A 26,665-nucleotide genomic window follows, 5' to 3' on the forward strand; every position below is an offset into this window, starting at 1 on the left:
GGAAGGCCCCTCCCAGCAGTTAAAAAGACCTGTTCAAGGACCTTGGGAGATTAAAGAGTGCAGGAATTTTCTGCAAGAGAAAAAAGGCCAGCATGGCTGGGGATTGGCAAGGGGAGAAGAACTGGGTCTAGCACAGTTTTGTAGGCCCAATAAAACATTTGCCTACTGGGCCCAAGTACAGTGTTAGGTAGTGGGAAATTAAGGCCAGGGGCACCTGGGTGGCACAGTTGGTTGAGTGTCAGACTTCGGCTCAGGTCATGATCTCCCAGTTTGTGAGATGGAGCCCCACTTCAGGCTTGCTGCTGTCAGCGCAGAGCTGGCTTCAGACCCTGTCCACCTTTTCCCTGCCCCTCCCCTGCTCATTCTCTCTCTCTCTCTCTTAAAATATACAAGTAAAAAATAAGTACATAAAAAAAAATGATAGCCAAATCCAGCCCCAAGAAACTCACTCTGTAGTAACTCAAAGGAAATGAGGATAAAGAATAGATAAGAAATTAAATTTGAATTCTACTTTCAAGGAGCATGGTTACAGATACCTTTGTGGTAATGGACAGGTTTTCAGACACTTCTAAAGATTTGTTTTTATTAAATTTAAGTGCTGTGTCTGCAGTTATCTGCTGGAATGGCCTTGGAGGATGTTTGAATAGCATTTTTGAAATGTGGACAGTCTCATACTGAAGAGCCAGTAGAAATCCACCATTAGTATCCTTGCAGCGAACTAGGTAAACTCCAACTTTACAGCCGTTATTTTCAAAGATATGTTCAGAAAAAGAACATTAAAAAAAAAAGCCATAACCATGTTAAGAATTTTCACCGAATGCATTGTGTTTTAGCCTAGTTCTTCAGTTCCAGTGGCCATGAACTTCTCAGCATTACTCCAAATTTCTCTTTGTGAGGATTTACTTATAGAAGAGGTAGGACACACATTCTTTGTCATGTAGAGTGTAAGCTAAACTGGCGGTTTTTACTATGATTACAAAATAGGGACACTACCAATTGTCATACACCTTGGTGCTCTAAATGTAATTAATAGCATCTGATGCTCTGACCCCTTCGTTTACCTTAACCGCAAATCTTCCAGATCTTCAAAACAATTGTAAGAGAAATATTTCTTAAATTTGAGGGGCACCTGGGTGGCTCAGTCGGTCCGACTTCTGGTCAGGGCATGATCTCACATTTCATGGGTTCGAGCCCCGAGAGCTCCCCGTCGGACCGTGCTGACAGCTGAGCCTGGAGCCTGCTTCAGATTCTGTGTCTTCCTCTCTCTGCCTCTCCCCTGCTCATACTCTGTCTCGCTCTCAAAATTAAATAAACATTAAAAATTTAAAAAATTTTTTTGAGAAAAAATTAGGACGTGGGAATTAAGTGAATTGGACTGGCTTGGAACGTCATGTTACAACAACTATTTATGTTACATTATAATTTTTATAGCATAATTTTCCATCTAGTATCTCAACAAATCGTATTATTTTTAATGAAATACTTGACACCAATATTCTTTGAAGAACTAGCCTTTCAGTTAAGAGATCCCAGGATTTTAATTTACGAACACCTTTGCCATTCGCAAGTAGAGCCAAACGATACCAGACAACAAACACCCTACATAGGAGGAGGTATCATGAGACGACCGAGGGCTAAGGTAAGGATTGACTGGGTAATTCTCGCGAGAAGCACCGCATTCACTATTTTTCGCGATATTTTGGTGCCCAACCTTTTCCCCAGCTCTCGCAGGATCACGGTTAATCTCGCGATACTTGGGAAGTTCCGTGGGGAAAATGGCGGCGGCCGGGAGCACCCTTCTCTTCTTGCCGCCGGGGACTTCAGACTGAGCCTCCCTGGGAAGAGTGGGGACGGCTGGTGCCCTGCGTCCCGAGAGCCCGAACCAACTTGGTTCCCTCGTTAGTGGTGGGGAAGGGCTTATCCTCTTGTGTAGGACTCAGGACCTCCCCACCGTCAGGATGAAGGCTCAGGGGGAAACCGAGGGTGAGTGACTTGAGGGAGAAAGCAGGGGGCGGGACACAGCTTGCGGGAGCCAATCTGTGAGAGGAGCTGGGGGGCCGATGCCTCCGTGGGGGTTACGCTCCCGAGGTCGTGGAGTCCAGGAGGCGGGATAGGTGTCAGTTTTAGATTCTGACTGCCTTCTTTGGTGATGGAGGTCTCTGACTTTGGGGTGATGCGGGCTCCCAACTTCTGTAAAGGTTTCCTGCTTAGCTAGGGGCAGTCATTTGGGCCTCAGGACATTTTTGACCCAAAGTTGACGGAAGACCAGGCGAGTGAATCTACAGTTTGCTTACACCTTGTTTTAGAAGAGCTGTCTGAATAATCACGTTAAGAAATATAATTATGTTATAATAATACAAAGCTGTGTGTCAAGTATTGGAGGATGTTTCGGCATGAGTAAAATGATTAGGACCTTATGATTTTAAAAGTCAGTAGTTCCATAGAATGCCACAGTGGTCAAATCTTGTATGTTTGTAAAATGCGCCGAATTCATTATTTCGATGGCTAGGACAACTGCTGAAAAACAGCTTTTCTGTTGGAACCTTACTTAGAATATCTAGAGTCTTACTCTCTTAACTGCTTCCTTACTATTTTGGATATAGTTCTGTTAATAAGAATCACTGTATTAATGTTGATCCATCCACTTTGAGCTTTGTTAGATCAGGGGCCTTACTCATGGTTGTGTAGTTTCTGACCCAGAAAGTGTTTGATTTGAACATTCGTATAAAGTACTTATCATCAGGCTTCTCAAGGAAAAGGTGGGGTGGGGAGTGTATTTTAAAGAATAGGAGGAAGAAAGGTATACTCCTTTGGTGCAGAGGATTGATGAATGTAACATGGAAATTGGATGAGACTGGAATTTTGTCTTGTTTGCTCACTAATGTATCCCCAGAACGTAAAATACTGTTGGAATGAGTGAGTCTTGGAAGTGAGAATTGCCAACAGTGTGTTCTAAACTATGTAAACTGGCTGAAACAGCCCTCAAACCGGTTTTTCAGAATATGAGGACATTGGAAGAAGGAATTTGAATCTTGATTTAGAAAATGCCACTGCCTTAACTCTGATTGCTGACATTCAACTCGTCTTTCAATGTCAACATCAACTGTCACTTTTTCTGTATTATCTCCACAACTAATAATGAACTTTTCAGTAGTAATGTGTCTCTGTTTTTAACAGGATATCTCATTTTGCTCTGTGTCATGGTTATTTCCGCTTTAACTCATGTATACCCCCTCACCGATGTCATCTTAGGCATATTGTGTATTTTGCATTGCTAGTGGTCTCTAGCACATGTCCTTGCTCATATATATTTCAATAATAATAATTTTTAAAGACCCTTACAGATGTCATCTCAGACATAGTGTATGTTTTTTTTTATTCTTTTTTTTTTTTTTTTTTGAGAGCACGCGAGAGAGAGGCAGAGAGAGAATCTCAAGCAGGCTCCGGTATCAGCACAGAGCCAGATGCGTGACTCAGTCTCACAGACCATGAGATCATGACCTGAGCTGAAATCAAGAGTTGGACATTTAACTGACTGAGCCACCCACACACCCCATATTGTGTGTTTTTGTATTGCCAGTGATCTCTAACATGGGTTCTTGCTCATACTAGAAATACATGAGTTAGAGGAAGGATCAGTTATATTTCAATGAAAATAAAAATAAAAACTATATTTCAATAATATAAAAAAACTATAACTTAATAATAAATAATAAAATTCAAAAATAAAAATCAACTAAATTTCAATATGAAAATTATAATTCAGTAATAAAAATTAAGAAGGTTGGAGAGCACAAGAGCTTTTTTTACTCACAGTACAGAAACTGAGGTCTTTTCTACCTTTCTCTTACTTCTACTGGAAATTTATCCTTTAGTTGTTGACATATTCCCTATCCATATAGGTTTAGCTTGAATTCAAACAAGAAAAATAAAAATGGCAATATAGCCTGTTTTCTTGGTAATACTTATATATTGATCTCTTAGAGTTAATCAAAGTATTTAAAAAGCCTGTATCTCCTATTGAAAACTAACCATAGTAATGCCATGTTCAACTGTATACTCTACATATATCATGCAAGGGATTTCATGCATATCATGAAATGATTTTGTCACTAAATTGTAGTCTTGATCCTGAAACATGATTAGAGATGATTCTTTCTTCAATTTCATCAAAAAACTGCACAGAAACTAGTTGTAAGGTGTTTGTTAGATTAGACCCCCATTTTGTGTCATCTTGTGGTTAAAAATAAATTATTTGTATGTTTTGAAGTAAATAATATTGAAAAATATTTTAACTGAGTTTCTTACCAAGGATAAGATATGGGAGTTTCTTTGCAAGAAAAACAAATGTCTTGAAAGAGTATCTAATGCTGTTTTTTGATTTATATCGTAGAGTCGGAGAAGCTGAGTAAGATGAGTTCTCTCTTGGAACGGCTACATGCAAAATTTAACCAAAATAGACCTTGGAGTGAAACCATTAAGCTTGTGCGTCAAGTCATGGTGAGGATTATGGTGGTGGATAAAGTGTTGTGCTCAGATAATTATTTAATAAGCTAAGCTCCCCATGTAGATTTTTTTTTTTAATGTTTTATTTTATTTCTAGGAGAGAGAGAGACAGACAGCGTGAGCAGGGGAGGGTCAGAGAGAGAGGGAGTCACCGACTGAAACAGGCTTCAGGCTCTGAGCTGGCAGTCAGCACAGAGCCCGACGCGGGGCTCGAAACCACGAACCGCGAGATCATGACCTAAGCGAAAGTCGGACGCTTAACCGACTAAGCCACCCAGGCGCCCCCATGTAGATGTTTTAAAACCAATATTTTAATGTGTCCTCAGTTTTAGTTATCACAAAACACCTGAGTAATGGTGCCCATCAACTTGAAAGAGTACATAAGAAGTTCTGTTTATAAAATTATGTTCATCATGAGCTATAGTACACTGGGGAACTTAGGCAAAGGTGCTTGGAAATACACCTAAAAGAGACATATATGATAGACTGATGTAGGGAGACATTTGTTCTTCACTTCCTATTAAGCTCTTTGGTTCTAATGTGATAGTATTTTCATATACCTATACTACTAGTAGAGTTTATGATTAATTCTTAATTAGCTTCACCTGTTCACTCTGTCAGTTATTACTTCTTGACTCATTTACCAGCATGGGAGCACTTAAACTGAAGCTAAGTGGAAGACAAGGGGGCGTGACTGGATGTTAAAAGTTCATCCATGTGATTCCAGTGGTAGTCAAATGATGTAGGAAAACTTTACTTCTGTGATTTGACCTGGGTAATGATTAAAGGTGTGTTCACTTTGTGATTGTCCGTTCATGGATCTCTTCACTTAAGATTCATATGCTTTTCTGTATATATGTTATACTTCAAGAAAGTACCACTTCCACCCCACCAAATCTTACTTTGGGTCCGGACTAAGTTCAGTTTAGTAGATTTATTAGTGTTTAATGTGATCATATCAGTATAGCTCCAGCAAAAGAACTAAATTTGCTATCAAAAGACCTAAACTTGAAGTACTTAGTACCTATGTGACATTGAACACATTATTTACTGGGTTTCAGTTTTCTTATCTGGGAAATAGAGACACACAATACCAGTTTGCTTTTCCACATAGTTTTTATTGAAAGAATTGAGTGAGATAATGGATATTAAAGTGTTGTATTGCTAAAAGATTTCTGTAACTGTAAATTTGAAAAACATATGTATATCTTTTAGCTGAGGATTATGTACATAAAAATGTTTATATATATATTTTAATGTTTTAAATAAAAGAATGACAATTTTTCCTGTCTGGGGATTCAGAGGTTGTCATTTTTAAACTACGAGGTAGCCATATTCTAGTTGGAAATATGTTCTATAAATGATATTATCATCAGAGAGCTGTAAATGATACTGTCATTAGACATCATGAGATAGAGGAATTCCAGGTGGCTACTTTGACCCTCTCATGGGATACCGCTCTCTTGGTTTTTGGTCACCATAGCTTCTACTGTCTACTTCTCACTCTGCAGATTCAGAAACCTAATTCTATTGGTGTATTAAGACTTTTCTGACATAGTAACAAAATCTTAGTAGACTAAAATGTAAATCAGGATGCCAATTTATTAATCTACCACAGAGAGGTTATCTTTCCAGTTACCAGAATATTGTTATCCATTGTGCAGAGCAACCCCTTATCTATTCAAGGTACAAGGGAAGCCAGATTATTAATTAATCAGATGTTTGTTTCTTAGAACAAAGATTAGGACATGGAAAGGCCTGAAAAACTATCCTTGCATCATAAAACTGTTCAGATTTCTAGGGAATAGAATGTTGTGCAGAGAGAAACTTCTTTGGATAGGGTTAGAAAAACTATGTCAGATCTTTTGTTGTTTGGGAGTCCCTTTTGCTATACTGCGTTTTTGGTTTTTTTTTTTTTTTTTTAAGAGTCATTCTGATTTTACTAAGGTCTGGTTTTCTTTTTTTTTTTAACATATATTTTTAAAATTTATTTCTAGGAGACAGAGAGAGAGAGAGAGACAGCGTGAGCAGGGGAGGGTCAGAGAGAGAGGGAGATACAGACTCTGAAATAGGCTCCAGGCTCTGAGCTGGCAGTCAGCACAGAGCCCGACGCGGGGCTCGAACCCACGAACTGCGAGATCATGACCTAAGCGAAAGTCGGACGCTTAACCGACTAAGCCACCCAGGTGCCCCTGGTTTTATTTCTTAGATTACATGCAAATCACCTTGTTACATTTGGAAATTGCCAAATCTCCTGAGCTATTGTACTTAACTGACTAACACAGGATGTAGTTATTTCTGCAGGAAGCTGATCTCATTTATTGTATTTGATTCTTCCTAATCTAAAGATCTGGGCATACCTTTTCCTACCTTCATGTATGTGGATATAGATGTATCCATGTTTATGAACTTTTCCTTCTATGAAAGGATGGACAGAGTAACAGGAGTCTATAGATTATCTAAAGTATATAGACCTATAACATATAGTCTAAACAGTATCCTGAAATCTTACTACTGGACTAAATGCATTTATCTGAAACACTGTTGACTTGGTTAATTTCTACCTCAAATATTTTCCTACTTATTACAGGAGAAGAGGGTTGTGATGAGTTCTGGAGGGCACCAACATTTGGTCAGCTGTCTGGAGACATTGCAGAAAGCTCTCAAAGGTTTGTAAACATATTTGAAATATGCTTTTTTTTAGTGTTTATTTTTGAAAGAGTAAGAGGGGAGGGGCAGACAGAGGGGGAGACAGGATCCAAAGTGGGCTCTGTACTAACAGCAGAGAGCCCAGTGTGGGGCTTCAACTCACAAACTGGGAGATCATGACCTGAGTTGAAGTCAGAAGCTCAACCAACTGAACCACTCAGGCGTCCCTGAAATATGCTTTCTTAAAACACCCAATTTTTATAGACTGTTTTATACTTACATGAGAAATAGAAATTGAGATAGATAAATTTTCTGTGCTAGGTGTTGATCTTGTTTTCACTACGGACTTGAGATCACTTCTTAATTTTTTTTTTTTTTTAGTTTATTTATTTTTGAGAGGGAGAGAGGAGGGGAGGGCAGAAAGAAAGGGAGAGAGAGAATCCCAAGCAGGCTCCACACTGTCAGTGCAGAGCCAGATGTAGGGCTCAAACTCACGAACTGAGAGATCATGACCTGAGCCAAAATCAAGAGTCAGATGCTTAACCGACTGAGCCACCCAGGCACCCCAAGATGAGCTCTTATCTGAACTTTTGAAACATTTATTTTTGATCCTATTTTGGAGACTGGTAGAGACTCAAAAGATAACTGATGGAAGGTAACTATAAGATAGCAGGGGAAAGTTCTTTTTCTTCACATGTTCTCTTTCTCTTTTTTTTAATGTTTATTTTTGGGGAGAGAGAGACAGAGTGCAAGCCTCGGAGGGATACAGGGAAACACAGTATCTGAAGCAGGCTCCAGGCTCTGAGCTATCAGCACAGAGCTTGACGCGGGGCTCAGGCCCACAAATTGTGAGATAATGACCTGAGTCAAAGTCAGACTCTTAACCAACTGAGCCACCCAGGTGTCTCCCCCCCTTTTAAAAATGTTTTATTATTTATTTTTGAGAGAGAGGGAGAGAGCACGACTGGGGGAGGGGCAGAGAGAGAGAGACAGGGGGGGAGACACAGAATCCAAAGTAGGCTCCAGGCTTTGAGCTGACAACAGAGAGCCCAACATGGGGTTCAAACTCACGAACTGTGAGATCATGACCTGAGCCGAAGTCAGATGCTTAACTGATTGAGCCACCCAGGCACCCTTCTTCAGATGTTCTCTTCTAATTGACTTGAAATAAGAAAATGGACATTTTAACTCTAAAGGATTTTCACATTGTTTATGGACAGTGTTTTCAAGAAAGCAAATAAAATTTAAATCATGAGCTTGAATATTCATGATTCTAACTATTAGTTCTGTATATTTTGGGGGAGAAATGAAAGTAAAAACAGATTTTACTCTGATCCATCACAAATGAACTTGATTCAGCTGAATAGTTCCCCCCACCAGCCTCAGGTTTCCTTTGACGTCTGAAGTCTGAGAGTAGGTATCTAAAACCTTCGTCGCCCCTTCTAATGTTTCTTTCTCGGATAGTTAAGAATCTTTCTTCATCAAAATGTCCATTATAACAATTTTAAATTATAGTTGAGTGACATTAAGTACATTCACATTGCTACATAACCATCACTACCACTGTCCATCTTCAGGACTTTTCATCTTCCCAAGCTGAAACTCTATGCTCATTAAACAGTAATTCCTCCTTTCGCCTTCTCCTCAACTGCTGGTAACCATCATTCTGCTTTCTCTCTGTAAGAAGTGGAATCAAACAGTATTCATCTTTTTGTGACTGGCTTTTCACTTAGCATAATGTCTTCAAGGTTCATCCATTTGTAGCATGTATCAGGATTTCCTTCTATTATAAAAAGCTAAATAGCGGTGCCTGGATGGATCAGTCAGTTAAGCATCTGACTCGTGATATCAGCTCAGGTCCTGATCTTATGGTTCATAGGATTGAGCCCCGGGTCGGGCTCTGCACTGATAGTGAAAACCTGCTTGGGATTCTCTCTCTCTTTTCTCTACCCCTTCACCCCAGCTCTCTCTCTCTCTCAAAATAATAAACATTTCCAAAAAAAGCTAAATAATATTCTGTATGTATATACCGCATTTTTATTCCTCCATCCATGAATGGACATTTGGGTTGTTTTCACCTTTTGGCTGTAGTGAATAATGATGCTATGAATACTGACTATTTCTTTATGTTGGTTTTGGTTTTGATGTTAATCTTCCTTATTCTAGCATTAGCAGATACATGTGTCTTTTTGAAGTTAAAGATAGTTTGTCCCAAATGAATAATGCAACAGGGAGAGGAGAAAGGTCTGATGATGTTTTTAACTAGATCTTTTTTTAAAATTTTTTATAATGTTTGTTTATTTTTGAGAGAGAGAGAGAGAGAGCGCACACGCGCGCACAGGAGAAGGACAGAGAGAGGGAGACACAGAATCTGAAGTAGGCTCCAGGCTCTGAGACGTCAGCACAGAGCCTGACACAGGGCTCGAACCCACCAACTGCAAGATCACGTCCTGAACCAAAGTTGGATGCTTAACCGACTGAGTTACCCAAATAGATTTTTTTTTTTTAAGGTTTATTCATTTTTGAGAGAGAGAGAGAGAGACAGAGTATGAGCCGGGGAAGGGCCGAGAGATGGAGACACAGAATCTGAAGTGGCTCCAGGCTCCGAGCTGTCAGCACAGAACCTGACGTGGTTCTCGAACTCATGGACTGTGAGATCATGATCTGTGCTAAAGTCAGAGGCTTAACTGAACTGAGCCACACAGGCGCCCCCCACAATAGATCTTTTTAAAAATTTTTAATGTTTATTTTTGAAAAAGAAAGCACGAGTGGGGGAGGGGCAGAGAGGGAGAGAGACACAGAATCTGAAGCAGCCTCCAGGCTCTAAGCCTGTGTGCACAGAGCCTGACGCGGGGCTCGAACCCACAAACCGTGAGATCATGAACTGAGCTGAAACCAAGAGTAGGATGCTTGGAACCAACTGAGCCACCCTGGGGTCCCCCAAATAGATCTTTTTAAAGTAAGTTCTGTGCCTAACCTGGGGTCAAACTTAACAACCCCAAGATTAAGAGTCGCATGCTCCACCAACTAAGCCGTCCAAGTGCTCCTCAAATACACCTTTTGTTTTGATCCTTATTGTCTAGGTCACAGCTAAGTCTTACTAATGAACTTACAGAAATTATAAGCATTTGAACTGCTGAATATAATGGCTTGGATGTATGGATATACTCCTTAGGATGTTTTGGTCTTCGAAGAATAAAATTTTAAGTTATTTGGAGCATTTTGTGATTTCCTTTTTTTTTTTTTTTTTTTTACCCTTTCCTAGTAACATCTTTACCAGCAATGACTGATCGTTTGGAGTCTATAGCAAGACAGAATGGGTAAGTAGTCTATCTTAGACGAAGTATTTAACTTAGTGTTGACTTTGGGTGGCTTTATTTATGTGTCTTCTATTAATTTTTGTTTTGATTTGTTCCTGCTAGACTGGGCTCTCATCTCAGTGCCAGTGGCACTGAATGTTACATCACGTCAGATATGTTCTATGTGGAAGTGCAGTTAGATCCTGCAGGACAGCTTTGTGATGTAAAAGTGGCTCACCATGGGGAGAATCCTGTGGTATGTGCTGTTGATATTTCACTGGAATCTGTGGGGTTTACTTAGGGACATTAATTTTAAAATGAATTGTTGGGGTTTGAAATAGCTGGGGCTTAGGTTTTCTCATGAGCCACTGTAGAGATGATGTGATGGGCTATAATATAATACCAATAGCTCTAGAATGGACTTTAGAGTAACATAGGTCCATCTCTGACATCATCTAAAGGCTTTGACAAGTGGAGACACTAGAGAAACCCTTTCCATTTCATATCAACAAACATGAGCCGCAATTGAACAATAGGTGCTGGGGATACAGAGATAAATAAAGCTCTTATCCTCAAAGAGCTAATAATCAAAAAGGACAGATAATCTTATATATAGTTAACGTCTCTGAAAAATCTTGTAATAGAGATAAATGTTTAATGTGTGTAACCAAGACAGTTGAATGTGACTCCAAGGATGGCATTAAAGAGAGGTCCTAATGTTTTAAACAAACTACTGAAAGTTGATTCCTTTATAAACTAGTTCATATATTTTAACCTTGAATTTCCCACCCCAACCCCATGGTTTACCAAGTAGGAAGAAGATGCTTTTTGATATCTTAATATAAAGATTATCTGTAGTTTCAATGTTCCTGTTATAAAGCATGTGCTACCAATAAAAGAGAAAATTTTTTGATGTCTTCAAAAGCCTTAAAGTAGTTTAAAGTTTTAATGTGATTTCTTTAATTTCAGAGCTGTCCAGAACTTGTACAGCAACTAAGGTAAGCAAATGATGTTTATGTTCCCTGATAACTGGCAGACAGTGCTGTTCTTTACACTTAACTGACTGAGCCACCCAGGCGCCCTGATGCTGTTCTTTACAGTTGGGCCTTGAGGCTGGTCAGAAGTTACTCTCCTTATCGAAAGAAAAAAAAATTACTCTCCTGAGGAATTTATTTTCTTGGGTCAAGATTTTCCAGAGTTTCTATTTGTTCACTTTCAGAATTGACTTAGCTTGGTTTCTCAACTTATTCAGTCTGTGCCAGGGTTTTCCAACCTTGGCAGTATGGACAATTTGGATTGGAAAATTCTTTGCTGCTGTCGGGGGCTGCCTTCTGCATTGTAGGATGTGTAACTACATTCTTGGTCCCTCCTCATTAGTGTCAGTCATATCTATTTTCTGACCTGTGATAATAAAAAATATCTCTAGATATGGTCAAATGTTCCCTGGTGGATACAATCACTCCTGGTTGAAAACTAGTGATCTGGCCTCAAGAATTCTGTGTGCAACAAAAATAAATAAGTAGCAAATAATTATTGAATGAGAGAAGGCTTGAGAAAATTGAGTCTATGTCATGAAAAGAACTTATTTTTGCTTTAATTTTGAGAAAAATTGTTTTACATTTAAGGTGTTTGTGTGATGAACTCCCATCATAGGAAAAGAACTAGGCTTGAAGCATTTCTTAGCAGTTAATGGCATTTCCTCCTGGATTATCCTTTCCCTTTAAATTGAGCGGAAATTTACTTTCTGGGATTTTGAAAAAGTCATTACATCAATTTTATGTTTTAAATATAGCTAAGTTCTCAGATACGACATGGATATGTCTTAAGATGTTAATATTGAAGAAATAAGTTTTATACTTGGCCTTTGCAGTGATCATTTTAATGTGTTTCTAGCCAAATGTGCCAAATTTGAACCACCTTTTAAACATTGCAATGTAACCTAAAAATAACCTTTTTATCATTTCATTGAATCATTTAAGTCTAGCAAAAGGTGTGTTACCAGAATAGTCCAGAAAGCCAATACTTTTGGTTCTAATCCTGGAGTAGGGGACTGCACCAATTTATGAACTTGTGGTGTTCTAAAGTTGATTTATAAGCATGTTTTGAAATGGGAACTTCAGAAAGAATATTAGCCCTTATATGCTACTTTTAGTCACTTTGTATAGATGGTAATTTAAGGTACGGAGTTTATTTTGCTGCCTGTTCTTCTTTTTTTACTGTCTTTCTGGCATTGGGGCAGTAAGTGCTCATATTTGCTCAATAAATGCCTGACCAAATATCTCACATTGTCAGGGCAATTTAGCTTTCAAGAGACATTTTTTTTATATTTGAAATAAGATACAGAGAATTAGAAGTGTTGAGTTATGTTGGATTCCTGACCCTGCCCAATTGACTAAAAATCCAAGCCTGAATATTGGGTTCTAGGATGCGAAGGGTCTAGGTAGTAGTTTCTTTTTCCTGGGGCCGATCTTGTCGTAGGAACATTTTAGAATATGTGGTTTGCTTTCATAGTGCTCATCTCCTTTTCTCCAGGCCTCTCATCTCTATCCAAGTGTTCATTTTCCTCTCTCCCCTTACACTGCCATATGTATGCAAGTGTTCTATTTTCCAAATTTATTTGACTTCCATTTCCTCTCCAATCAAAAGTTTTTTTTTTCCTCAGAACATCCAATCATCTCAGATACATATTAAGAGGAAAAGAGAGTGATTTATTTATTTATTTATTTTAAATTTTTTTAATGTTTTATTTATTTCTAGGAGAGAGAGAGAGACAGCGTGAGCAGGGGAGGGTCAGAGAGAGAGGGAGGCTCTGAAACAGGCTCCAGGCTCTGAGCTGGCAGTCAGCACAGAGCCCGACGCGGGGCTCGAACCCACGAACCGCGACATCATGACCCAAGCGAAAGTCGGACGCTTAATGGACTAAGCCACCCAGGCGCCCCGAAAGTGATTTATTTAAATTCTCATTACATACGAGCAAATTATTGTAATACATGAACTATTGAGGTCTTTTTGACTGTTTTTTTGTACCGCTTACAAGTACCTACTCCAGAAAAATGGGACAGAGAAAGGAACACATTTTTTACAAAAAGTTTTTAACACTTATTCATTTTTGAGAGAGAGAGAGAGAGAGTCCAAATGGGGGAGTGCAGAGAGAGAGGGAGACACAGAATCCAAAGCAGGCTCCAGGCTCCAAGCTGTCAGCACAGAGCCTGACGCGGGGCTCGAAGAGCGGTGAGATCGTGACCTGAGCCGAAGTCGGATGCCCAGCTGACTGAGCCACTCAGGCGCCCCTTTTTTTTCTTTTTAAGATTAATTATTTTGAGAGAGAGCATGCATGTGCCCATGTGTGTGCTGGGAAGAAGCAGAGAGAGAGAGAAAGACAGAATTCCAAGCATCTGTGCTAACAGCACAAACTCAAAACTCAAAACCCGAGCGGTGAGATCATGACCTGAGCTGAAATCAAGAGTTGGATGCTTAACCGACTGAGCCACCCAAGTGTCCCTTCTGTTTGCTACTTTTGATTGATGCTAGAAAACTTTGGCTGGGGAAAAAGTAAATTATTAAAATTAGTTTTATATAGCCATGATTTTTAGCACTTTGCATTAAGTTTGAGTAATAATTGTGTTTTATTCTCCTTCTTCTTTCCTGAACTCCTTATAGGGAAAAAAATTTTGATGAATTTTCTAAGCACCTTAAGGGTCTTGTTAATCTTTATAACCTTCCAGGGGACAAGTAAGTATTTTTTTATATTTTTGCTTTTGTTGGAAAAATCTGTATAAATATAAATCATCTAGTGCTTAAAAATTTGCCAGGTCTTCTTCCCTATCTTATTTGTGATTTTGTCTCATACTGACAACCTATAGCTTCCAACTTTATATAGTTTGAAGGTATTTTAAATAAATAATATCTGTGTTAATGGATATGATACTAAAAGAGCCCTCTTTTAGACCTTTTTAGCTCTTTGAGATGTCTTCAACATGTTGATTTTTTTTAGGTTTATTTATATTGAGAGAAAGAGAAAGAAAGGGCAGGTGGGGGAGAGGTGAAGGGTGAGGGGAGAGAATCCCAAGCAGGCTCTTCACTGACAGATATGGGGCTCGAACTCATGAACCGTGAGATCATGACCTGAACAGAAGTTGAACGCTTAACCAACTGAGCCACCCCGGTGCCCCAACGTATTGATTTTTAAGCTGAAAACAAATGAGTTGTTGAACTTGCTCATCATTTTTATTTTATTTTATTTATTTTTTTATATTTTTATTTATTTCTAGGAGAGAGAGAGAGACAGCGTGAGCAGGGGAGGGTCAGAGAGAGAGGGAGACGCAGACTCTGAAACAGGCTCCAGGCTCTGAGCTGCCAGTCAGCACAGCGCCCGACGCGGGGCTCGAACTCACCAACCGCGAGATCATGACCCAAGCGAAAGTCGGTCGCTTAAGCGACTAAGCCACCCAGGCGCCCCCATCATTTTCATTTTTAACGTATCTGGGGTTCTATTAGCTAGCTTGGGTCTTTCAAACAGAATTGCCTTCTAGACTGTGTTAATGTTTGTATGTGTGTATGTATATGTGTGTTTTTCAACTCTTTAACTCTTGTTCTCTTCATCTACTTTCTAGCAAACTGAAGACTAAAATGTACTTGGCTCTCCAATCCTTAGAACAGGATCTATCTAAAATGGCAGTTATGTATTGGTAAGACTGGCTAAGGTGTCAATTCTGTGACTGTTCTGGGTACTTTGTTCTTAAAACTTTTCATGTAGGGGCTTACTAGAGTCCTATATCATATATCTTGTCCATCTCCCTTTACTTCTGAAATGATCACATTCTATTTTCTGAGTATCGGTATGTCTAAGTTGTTGGTTGGTATTCCATCACTTTTATTTGAAAACTTGTCAAACCTAGCCTCTGATCTCATAAATAATAGTCTACTTAAAATTTTTTTGTTCACCATATTACATACTGGTTTATACTTGTAAATGATCTCTTTGAGAATGAAATACAATTGCTATATGCCCAGTTATATGACAGAGTTTTTAAGATAATATTGTAAGACTTTTAGCAGCTGAACTCATTAATACATTGTGCACTAATACCTTTAGGGCTTCAATACAAGCAAACATAGATCATTTTTCTCATAGGAAAGCAACTAATGCTGGTCCTCTGGATAAGATTCTTCATGGAAGTGTTGGCTATCTTACTCCAAGAAGTGGGGGTATGTGATCCTACTTTGCTTATTAAGAAATGTTTAATTTTAGTTAAGGGTCATTACTTAAATTTCACTTTGGGCTTATAAGCACAGGGAGAAACTTAACTAGTTGTGTATTTTTTTGATGGTTTCTAAGGTGTCAACACTTGCCCTCCCCCATTTATATTTTTAAATTGTGAAGTAAATTGTTGGCACTAGAATTAATATTTGTGCTTCCATCATGTTTCATAAGTTGCTTTGGAGCATGAGTCTCCTTATTTATTTCTCATATACAGTTTTGTAGAACTGGGAATGGGTTTCTTTTTTGTAATTTACCTGATAGAGATGTAGTGATGAGTTATTTTTCATAGGTCATTTAATGAACTTGAAGTACTATGCCTCTCCTTCTGACCTGCTGGATGATAAGACTACATCTCCCATCATTTTGCATGAGAATAATGGTAAGGCTTTAACTGTAAAGCAACTGAAAGTTTTGTTCAGTGTTTTTAAAAAATATTTAAAATAATTTGAATGCCTGAGGCTGTGTATATTTCCTGGTTTGCCATCCCTACCAAAGTTTGCTATTTCTATCAAACCTTGCATCTGATGCATACACACTCTCATAAGTATATACATATGTTGTATATACATATATAATAATATAAGCTTAACAGATGCTTATGAACAAGTAAGTAAATGAATGAAAAGATATAAACCATTTATCTTGAAATAATCCCCTTTAAACATTAAAGGTGAAGAAATTAGCCAATTCTTATTAAAGAATTACAATAATGGATGTTCTTTTTTTTTTTTAAAGTTTATTTATGTATTTTGAGAGAGAATGAGGGAGAAAGCATATGCATGTGGGGGACAGAATCCCAAGCAGGCTCTGCACTTTCAGTGTGGAGCCCCATTGGGCTCCCAACTCACAGACCAGGAGATCATGACCTGAGCCAAAACCAAGAGTCGGACACTTAACTGAACACCCAGGTCCCCCCATTTGCATTTTAATATACAAAAACATAATGAGAAATGGCCTAATCCCTCTTTTGGTCCCCTTATAACTTTAGTCATTGACTCTCCTATAATCATAATTCTATTTAAATGCATCCTGGAGTTGAAGAAAATAAGTAAATGTTGGTAATGTGCCTTTAAGGGGCACCTGGGTGGCTCAGTCAGTAAAAAAATTTAAAAAAATTTTTTCTTTGGAGTATATGGTTTTCTATATTTTGTTTTATTTACTGACAGAGAAATACTGGTTGTTAGAAGGCAGCTTCTCAAATTTCTAAGTCCTATAGGTATTAAATTATCTGACAAATTAGGGTTGACAAATTATGCAGAAGTTAGCCTGTTTTTGTTTTTAAATGTTAAGTTACTTATAATTTGTGTAATACCCTTTTTCTTTCCTATTCTCAGTTCCTCGATCTTTGGGCATGAATGCATCAGTAACAATTGAAGGAACATCTGCTATGTATAAACTTCCAATTACACCATTAATTATGGGGTCACATCCAGTTGACAACAAATGGTAAGTTAAGTATACTTCCAGGGTAGCAAAGTTCATTTTTTTGAGCTTCAAGCTCTGTATGAAATAAGTAATATTTTCATTTGGCTCTTCCCTCACTTAACTTTCTAGAAATTGGTTTTTTATTTTCTCTGTTTAATTCCTCTTTTCAATATCTATTTGAATGTTCCTCTCTGAAGTCTGCTTATAGAGCACATTGTCTATCCTGAGAGAGAAGGAGGAGAACTTTACTAATTCCCTTGGTTTAATGGCTACTTTAGTTTTTTTATGTTATCATGGGATTTATATTGATTTGGAGTCATGTCGGAGTAGTAAGTAGGGAGCCTGTCTCAGGATAGCTGTTTGATTAAGTACTTAAGGTTAATAAATAGGATGTTTTGGAACTGGGGGAAGAAAGTTGAAAGAGTGAACAATTGTTTCTTTTAACATTTTATTTATTTTTTTAAGTAATCTCTACACCCAATGTGGGGCTCAAACTCACGACCCCAAGATCAAAAGTCACATGCTCTTCTGACTGAGCCAGGCAGGTGTCCCAAAAGAGTGAACTTGTTTTTCTTTTTAATGCTTATTTACTTTTGAGAGAGAGAGACCATAGCAGGGGAGGGGCAGAGAGAGAGAGGGAGAGAGAGAGAGAGTCCCAAGCGGACTCTGCACTGTTGGCAGAGAGGCCGATGCGGGACTCGAACTCACCAACCATGAGATCTTGACTTGAGCCAGTGTCTGATGCTTAACTGACTGAGCCACCCAGGCACCCCCCAAAAGAGGGAACTTTTGATAGGCATTTGTTAAATGATACGGACATATCTGAACAGGTGTTTAGATTTTTCATTTTTGTATCAAGTAAAAATCCAACTATCCCTTTTTTTTTTTTTTTGAAAGGACTCCTTCTTTCTCCTCAATCACCAGTGCCAACAGTGTTGATCTTCCTGCCTGTTTCTTCTTGAAATTTCCCCAGCCAATTCCAGTATCTAGAGCATTTGTTCAGAAACTTCAGAACTGCACAGGTGAGTTTTAAGTGTCAGGAAGTAATACTTGTTCAAAGTGTAAAAAAATAAAGTTCAAATTCAGATTATTTTAGACCTCTTTCAGTTTCGCAGGCCTCGAAAAAGTACTGATGGGTATAAATGTCATAGTGCTTTGTATTAGTAAATATTTATTATGTACTTTTTCAGTAAATGGATGAATGAAGAAGTCATGAAGGGAAAACAGAGCTGTTACCATTTTGATGTTATTGTGATCATTATATTGATTCTTGTTTTTCCAGGAATTCCATTGTTTGAAACTCAACCAACTTATGTACCCCTCTACGAACTGATTACTCAATTTGAGCTGTCAAAGGACCCTGACCCCATACCTTTGAATCACAACATGCGATTTTATGCTGTAAGTAAGGCTCTATAGATTGTTGTAGGTTATATTTGAACCCAGGATTAGAATCTTCCTTTATAGGAATACTGAAGTCAGAAGCATCTTTCGGACTATTGGGTCATATCCTAGTTCTCCATTCAGGCAGGAAATTACAGAAATTTCTGAAACATACTGAAGAAAGAGAGCATGAGCTTCCAAGTCAGGAAATGTACATTTCATGGCCAAAATTTCAGATGAAAGTCTCATAATGGTACCCTGAACTTTTACAAGCTTTTATAAGTAGATGTTAAGAACTTTTTTTTTTTTAAATTAGAGACAGAGTGAGTACGTCCAAGTAGGGGAGGAGCAGAGAGCAAGTGAGAATCCCAAGCAGGCTCTGCACTGTCAGCCAGAACCCAGTGCGGGGCTCAAACCCACGAACCATGGGATCATGACCTAAGCTGAAGTCAGATGCTTAACCAACTGAGCCACCCAGGCGCCCCAGATGTTAAGAATTCTTAATGTTAGGGGCGCCTGGGTGGCTCAGTTGGTTAAGCGTCCGACTAGCTCATAACCTGAAAAGATCTTTCAAGTACATACAGAGAAGAAAGTCCTGGAATGAATAAATTAATGAAGGTTCCAAAACTTCATCTGGACTTGAATTTATTTGAATACTTGATGATAGTCTAGACTAAAGTAGTAGTTCCCCAAATTTTGACTGCATTAAATTATATAAGGTGTTTTATTTAAGATACACATACAGCACTTATGATTCAGGAACCTCATTTATTTATAATTTTTTTTTTACATTTATTTATTTTTGAGAGACAGAAACAGAGCACAAGTGGGGGAGGGGCAGAGAGAAGGAGACACAGTATCTGAAGCAGGCTCCAGGCTTTGAGCTGTCAGCATAGAGCCAGATGCGGGGCCAGAACCCACAAACCATGAAATCACGACCTGAGCCGAAGTCGGGTGCTTAACTGACTGAGCCATCCAGGCGCCCTGCAGGAACCACTTTTAAACAGATTTCTGCGGTTATCTTTGTTAGCTAGGTTAGGAAACCACTAGCAGAACATTTAAAAAAGGGGGGTCTTTTTAGATAAGTAATTGGCATTTATAACATTGGCTGATCAAAGAATTCACTGTGGAGTTTTATTATTCACTAAGAAATTGCTGCTGACTTTTGAGAAGTTTTTTTTTTTCCAGGATATTCTGTGGTTGAAGCAAGATGGGTGAGTAAATAGCATTCGTTTCCTTTGTTCTTTTTGCCCAGGCTCTTCCAGGTCAGCAGCACTGCTATTTCCTCAACAAGGATGCTCCTCTTCCAGATGGCAGAAGTCTACAGGGAACCTTAGTTAGCAAAATCACCTTTCAGCACCCTGGCCGAGTTCCTCTTATTCTAAATCTGATCAGACATCAAGTGGCCTATAACACCCTAATAGGAAGTTGTGTCAAAAGAACTATTCTGAAAGAAGGTACTACTTTTCCTTTTGATATACTTACTGGCAAATGGAAACTTGATTACTCTTGTGGTTCTCCAAATTGGTGGCTTATTATCTGTGGAACTTTTAAAACTTGTTTCTGTTCCCAAGTAAATTGATTTAGAACTTCAGTGGTAGGAGTTGGGAATCTAGTTTAAGCTCCACAAATAGTTATGATAGAAGTAATCAATAAATTGGCATTTGGAAACCACTGGTTGTTTGTAATGGATTTCCTGTTTCTCTGCATACAGTGATATATAATTGGGTACCTGTGATCCTGAACCTTACAGCAGATATGTAAGGTAGAACTTGGGACACTGGAGGAAGAGATGATTCCCCCCCCTTTTTTTTTTTAAAGTAATCTCTACACCCCATGTGGGGCTTTGATTCACATCCCTGAGATCAAGAGTCGAATGCGCTGCTAGGCACCCCAGAGACAATTTCTTGATATCTAAATTAAGGTTGTTAGGACAGTGCTTCCCAGCTTTTAGTCCTGCCTGAGTATATTTCATCTCCCCATTCTTTGGGGAGTTTAAGCTTAAAAAGGGGTAAGACCTGTGCCCTTTGCTTTTTCTCCCAGGATTCTGAAAGCTGATATTTTTCAAATGCAGTTTACTATTAGAATCCCTGAAAAGAATTTTGGCTGCTCTAGTTTACCACAGTTAATTTTTTTACCTTAGTTGTAAAGCACTTCAGAAATAGAAATGTGTCAGTGCGAATGGTAGGCAAAAAGAAACAGGGAAGGTAAATCAGGAGATAGCATTTTTGAGAATAAACCTGCTTTAAAATGAGAAAGTTTAGAGAGTAATGACACTAACCATATGCAAGTTTGCTATGTTCCTTCTATTTTATGTATTTGAATCCTGGGAGAATTCTCCAGATAGTTTCAGTACATCTGGATATTAGTTTTCATAAGATAGTTATGAAGTTAGTTTTGTAGAGATGCATGCTTTTTCCCAAGAAGTATATGATCCTTGTCTCTGGGCTGCCAGCATGTTTAGCTTAGGAACTTATGATGATGGTTACATATGTGTATTCAGCATAACTATATCATTTTAGATTATAGCCCCTACATCCCTGCTTACCAAACTATGGGTTGCATAGCTAACATCTGCAAATACTGATAGCAGGGTTTATTTTAGTGGTTCTGGATATCTGCTTATCACATAGAATGAAAAACTCTCCTTGGCCAGTTTATTTTCAGAATTCATTTTCAAGGCAAGGTGTTTACATCTGTGAAGGTCTCTAGTAATTTAGGGATTAAATGGCTTTCATTTTAGAAAATGGAAAGTTAGTTACTTCTTTGTTTTGGAGTATTTATAACATAAGCTGGCATAGTTCTTAGAATCTGATTCTTTCTATCACCTATGAATGATATAGTAAGTTTTGTGTGTAAAAAATGTGTGGGATTTAGTTTCTCAGGAGACAGAATTTCATTCTGTATACTTAGGGATTAGTATTTACTTGTATCTAATATTTAGTTGATTATTTTATGACCCTTTTGTTTGCTTGTTAGATTCTCCTGGGCTCCTCCAATTTGAAGTGTGTCCCCTCTCAGAGTCCCGTTTCAGCGTATCTTTTCAGCACCCTGTGAATGACTCCCTGGTGTGTGGTGAGTGCGAGGGGGCTAGCACTTAGGGCAGTGGTTTGGACCCTTTATCTTCTTTTCAAAAATCAAAAGCTGAGTGTCTTTCAAATACCTCCCATATAATTTTGTCTTTCAGTGGTTATGGATGTGCAGGACTCAACACATGTGAGCTGTAAACTGTACAAGGGGCTGTCAGATGCACTCATCTGCACAGATGACTTCATTGCCAAAGTTGTTCAAAGGTAGCACTGGCCCTTTTCCTTCAGAGTCCCATTAAGAGGTGTATAAGAAATACTCTTTTTAGTATTAGATTGAACTGGAAATTTAGGAGGAGAGCATTTGGCCATTGCTTTGAATTCCTCTTTCTCTGCTTTGGGATTCAAAAGCAATGTGAGCTTTGGTCTTTTAAATATTATGAGAGTATTAGGAAGCAAGGTAGGTAGTTTTAGGCCCAGTATTAGGGTTCTTTTAGGAGGGGGAGAGCTAAAATAAGATGGAGTTTTTTTTCACTTATCTTTTGTTTCACTTTTTAACATATGTAGTATAACATGTAGTATGTCAAATGGTGGCATGTGGGAAGATACTTAAGCCAGTCAGCTTCCCAGAAACATGTAATTTTGAGATTTTTCTGGAGTGGGTACTTGTGGCCTGCTTTGTAAGTAAATCTTATTGGAACACAGCCATGTCTGTTCATTTACATATTGTCTGTGGTGCCTTTTAAGTTCAGATGGCAGCATAGTTGGACAGAAACTGTATGAACTTCAAAAGCCTAAAATATTATATCTTTTCTTTTAAGAAATGTTGTCAAAATGTTCTAGAACAAAGTGTTTTAAAAAATACGTTTATAAATTTGTAAGGGTAAAAACTACTTTAAAATAAACAAGATTTTATGCCAACAACAGTATTTTTCACAGTATAGATTTGGGATGATCTAAGCCATTAAAGTTTAGAACTTGATGAGTCAAGCGATTTTTCCATTGGCTCATTAATAAAATAAATAGCAATCTCATTAATAACATGTGAAGCCCCAAAAGGAGGGCATTTTCTTACTGAGTTCATTATCAGTTTTCTTTTAGTTCAGTATGATACCTAATTTGGACTCTGTGTTTATGGTTGTTTGGTTTTTGGTAGTGCTTCAGAAGAGATTGAGATTGCTTACTAATACAGATTCTTATTTATAAAGTTTATTTATTTTTAGAAAAAGCGTCTATGTGAGCAGGGGAGGGACAGAGAGCATCTTAAGCAGGCTATGTGCAGTTAGTACAGAGCCTGTTGCAGGGCTCGATCTCACGAACCATGAGGTCATGACCTGAGCCGAAATCAAGAGTTGGATGCTTAATCAACTCAGCCACCCAGGCACTTCCAGATTCTTTTTAGAATGAATTTGCTCAAAGCTCTCCATTTTATAGACTACTCCTGCCTTTCGGGTTATTTGCCTTACCTGAAAATTGCTTACTATAAACTTCTGATGGCATGTCTGAATTCCCAGGCAGAATTAAAGCCTGTTTTCCCAAATAAAAATTGTTTTCATTCAGCAGCTAGTACATTACTAACTTTGTGTTTAACATCTTCTCTTACAGATGTATGTCCATCCCTGTGACGATGAGGGCTATTCGGAGGAAAGCTGAAACCATTCAGGCCGACACCCCAGCACTGTCCCTCATTGCAGAGACAGTTGAAGACATGGTGAAAAAGAACCTGCCCCCGGCTAGCAGCCCAGGGTATGGCATGACCACAGGCAACAACCCAATGAGTGGTACCACTACACCAACCAACACCTTTCCGGGGGGTCCCATTACCACCTTGTTTAATATGAGCATGAGCATCAAAGATCGGCATGAGTCGGTGGGCCATGGGGAGGACTTCAGCAAGGTGTCTCAGAACCCAATTCTTACCAGTTTGTTGCAAATCACAGGGAACGGGGGGTCTACCATTGGCTCGAGTCCGACCCCTCCTCATCACACGCCGCCACCTGTCTCTTCGATGGCCGGCAACACCAAGAACCACCCGATGCTCATGAACCTTCTTAAAGATAATCCTGCCCAGGATTTCTCAACCCTTTATGGAAGCAGCCCTTTAGAAAGGCAGAACTCTTCTTCCGGCTCACCCCGGATGGAAATATGCCCGGGAAGCAACAAGACAAAGAAGAAGAAGTCGTCAAGATTACCACCTGACAAACCCAAGCACCAGACTGAAGATGACTTTCAGAGGGAGCTATTTTCAATGGATGTTGACTCACAGAACCCTATCTTTGATGTCAACATGACAGCAGACACGCTGGATACACCACATATCACTCCAGCTCCAAGCCAGTGCAGTACTCCCCCAACAACTTACCCACAACCAGTACCTCACCCCCAGCCCAGTATTCAAAGGATGGTCCGGCTATCCAGTTCAGACAGCATTGGCCCAGATGTAACTGATATCCTTTCAGACATTGCGGAAGAAGCGTCTAAGCTTCCCAGCACTAGTGACGATTGCCCACCCATTGGCACCCCTGTTCGAGATTCTTCAAGCTCTGGGCATTCTCAGAGTGCCCTCTTTGACCCTGATGTGTTTCAAACCAATAATAATGAAAATCCGTACACAGATCCAGCTGACCTAATTGCAGATGCTGCTGGAAGCCCCAGTAGTGACTCTCCTACCAATCATTTTTTTCCTGATGGAGTAGATTTTAATCCTGATTTGTTGAACAGCCAGAGCCAAAGTGGTTTTGGAGAAGAATATTTTGATGAAAGTAGCCAAAGTGGAGATAATGATGACTTCAAAGGATTTGCATCTCAGGCGCTAAATACTTTGGGGGTGCCAATGCTTGGAGGTGATAATGGGGAGACTAAGTTTAAAGGCAATAGCCAAGCTGACACAGTTGATTTCAGTATTATAGCAGTGGCTGGTAAGGCTTTGGGTCCTACAGATCTCATGGAGCATCACAGTGGTAGCCAGAGTCCTTTATTGACTACTGGGGATTTAGGGAAAGAAAAGACTCAAAAGCGAGTAAAGGAAGGCAACGGTAGCAGTAATAGTAGTCTGTCAGGACCAGGATTAGATAGCAAACCAGGGAAGCGCAGCCGGACCCCTTCTAATGATGGCAAAAGCAAAGATAAGCCTCCAAAGCGAAAGAAGGCAGACACTGAGGGAAAGTCTCCATCTCACAGTTCTTCTAACCGACCTTTCACCCCACCTACCAGTACAGGTGGATCCAAATCTCCAGGCAGTTCAGGAAGATCGCAGACTCCCCCAGGTGTTGCCACACCACCTATTCCCAAGATCACTATTCAGATTCCTAAAGGCACTGTGATGGTGGGCAAGCCCTCCTCCCACAGTCAGTATACCAGCAGTGGCTCTGTGTCTTCCTCAGGCAGTAAAAGCCACCATAGCCATTCTTCCTCCTCTTCTTCCTCATCTTCTGCTTCCAACTCAGGCAAGATGAAAAGCAGTAAATCAGAAGGTTCTTCAAGTTCCAAGTTAAGTAGCAGTGTATATTCTAGCCAAGGATCTTCTGGATCTAGCCAGTCTAAAAATTCATCCCAGTCGGGGGGGAAGCCAGGCTCCTCTCCCATTACCAAGCATGGACTGAGCAGTGGCTCCAGCAGCACTAAGATGAAACCTCAAGGGAAGCCATCTTCACTTATGAATCCCTCTTTAAGTAAACCAAACATATCCCCTTCTCATTCAAGGCCACCTGGAGGCTCTGATAAGCTTGCCTCTCCAATGAAGCCTGTCCCTGGAACTCCCCCATCCTCTAAAGCCAAGTCCCCCATCAGTTCAGGTTCTGGTGGTTCTCATTTGTCTGGAACTAGTTCAGGCACTGGCATGAAGTCATCTTCAGGGTTAGGATCCTCAGGCTCATTGTCTCAGAAAACTCCCCCGTCATCTAATTCTTGTACAGCATCTTCCTCTTCCTTTTCCTCAAGTGGCTCTTCCATGTCCTCCTCTCAGAACCAGCATGGGAGTTCCAAAGGGAAGTCCCCCAGCAGAAATAAGAAGCCGTCCTTAACAGCTGTCATAGATAAACTGAAGCATGGGGTTGTCACCAGTGGCCCTGGAGGTGAAGACCCAATGGATGGCCAGATGGGGGTGAGCACAAATTCTTCTAGCCATCCTATGTCCTCCAAACATAACATGTCAGGAGGAGAGTTCCAGGGTAAGCGTGAGAAAAGCGATAAGGAAAAATCCAAGGTTTCCACCTCGGGGGGTTCAGTGGATTCGTCTAAGAAGACCTCAGAGTCAAAAAATGTGGGGAGCACAGGTGTGGCAAAAATTATCATCAGCAAGCATGATGGGGGTTCCCCCAGCATTAAAGCCAAAGTGACTTTGCAGAAACCTGGGGAAAGTAGTGGAGAAGGGCTCAGGCCTCAGATGGCCTCTTCCAAAAACTATGGTTCTCCACTCATCAGTGGTTCCACTCCAAAGCATGAGCGTGGCTCTCCTAGCCATAGTAAGTCACCAGCATATACCCCCCAGAATCTGGACAGTGAAAGTGAGTCAGGCTCCTCCATAGCAGAGAAATCTTATCAGAACAGTCCCAGCTCAGATGATGGTATCCGACCACTTCCAGAATACAGCACAGAAAAGCATAAGAAGCACAAAAAAGAAAAGAAGAAAGTAAAAGACAAAGATCGAGACCGCGACCGGGACAAAGACCGAGACAAGAAGAAATCTCATAGCCTCAAGCCAGAGAGTTGGTCTAAATCACCCATCTCTTCAGACCAGTCCTTGTCTATGACAAGTAACACAATTTTATCTACAGACAGGCCCTCAAGGCTCAGCCCTGACTTTATGATTGGGGAGGAAGATGATGATCTTATGGATGTGGCCCTGATTGGCAATTAGGACCCTTACTTTTTAAGACAAAAGTGGCCAGAGAAAAACTAATAAGTTTATAGGCAAACCACCATAAGGGGTGAGTCAGGCAGGTCTGATTTTGTGTTTAAGGATCTTAAATGGCATGGTTTTGACACTGAGCTGGGTGAATTTAGAAAGGCATAGCCAGACCCAACTAAAGAGATAATAGGGTTTGATTCTGGTTACCAAGAATCACTTTTTCTTTCGCCAGAAAAAAAAAAAAAAGTTAAAATACTTGCTTATG

At 39.6% G+C, this 26,665-nt stretch overlaps 1 protein-coding gene across 2 annotated transcripts; it reads left to right on the forward strand.

The window, feature by feature from the left end:
• Positions 1–1,776: 1,776 nt before the first annotated feature.
• MED1 (mediator complex subunit 1) lies at positions 1,777–26,665 on the forward strand. 2 transcript variants are annotated; one of them, XM_077779377.1, is made up of 17 exons: positions 1,777–1,983; positions 4,394–4,500; positions 7,097–7,175; positions 10,421–10,475; positions 10,578–10,710; positions 11,424–11,452; positions 14,115–14,186; positions 15,068–15,142; positions 15,589–15,662; positions 16,007–16,096; positions 17,052–17,163; positions 18,040–18,164; positions 18,425–18,543; positions 19,781–19,982; positions 21,505–21,600; positions 21,713–21,818; positions 23,157–26,665. In XM_077779377.1, the coding sequence occupies exons 1-17, from the start codon at positions 1,959–1,961 to the stop codon at positions 26,407–26,409; spliced, it is 4,752 nt and encodes a 1,583-aa protein (XP_077635503.1). In that variant the 5' UTR covers positions 1,777–1,958; the 3' UTR covers positions 26,410–26,665. The 2 variants fall into 2 exon arrangements, with proteins under 2 accessions (XP_077635503.1, XP_077635504.1); XM_077779378.1 differs by lacking the exons at positions 1,777–1,983; positions 4,394–4,500; positions 7,097–7,175; positions 10,578–10,710.

Source organism: Crocuta crocuta, unplaced genomic scaffold (assembly GCF_008692635.1).
Source record: "Crocuta crocuta isolate KB4526 unplaced genomic scaffold, BGI_CrCroc_1.0 scaffold68, whole genome shotgun sequence".
NCBI classification, from domain to species: domain Eukaryota; kingdom Metazoa; phylum Chordata; class Mammalia; order Carnivora; family Hyaenidae; genus Crocuta; species Crocuta crocuta.

Coding starts and splice junctions, on each gene's coding strand:
- MED1 (XM_077779377.1), top strand. CDS start 1,959: ATGAAGGCTCAGGGGGAAACCGAGG. Junction 10,711..11,423: donor ACCATGGGGAGAATCCTGTG/GTATGTGCTGTT, acceptor CTTTAATTTCAG/AGCTGTCCAGAACTTGTACA. Junction 19,983..21,504: donor AAGAACTATTCTGAAAGAAG/GTACTACTTTTC, acceptor TTTGCTTGTTAG/ATTCTCCTGGGCTCCTCCAA.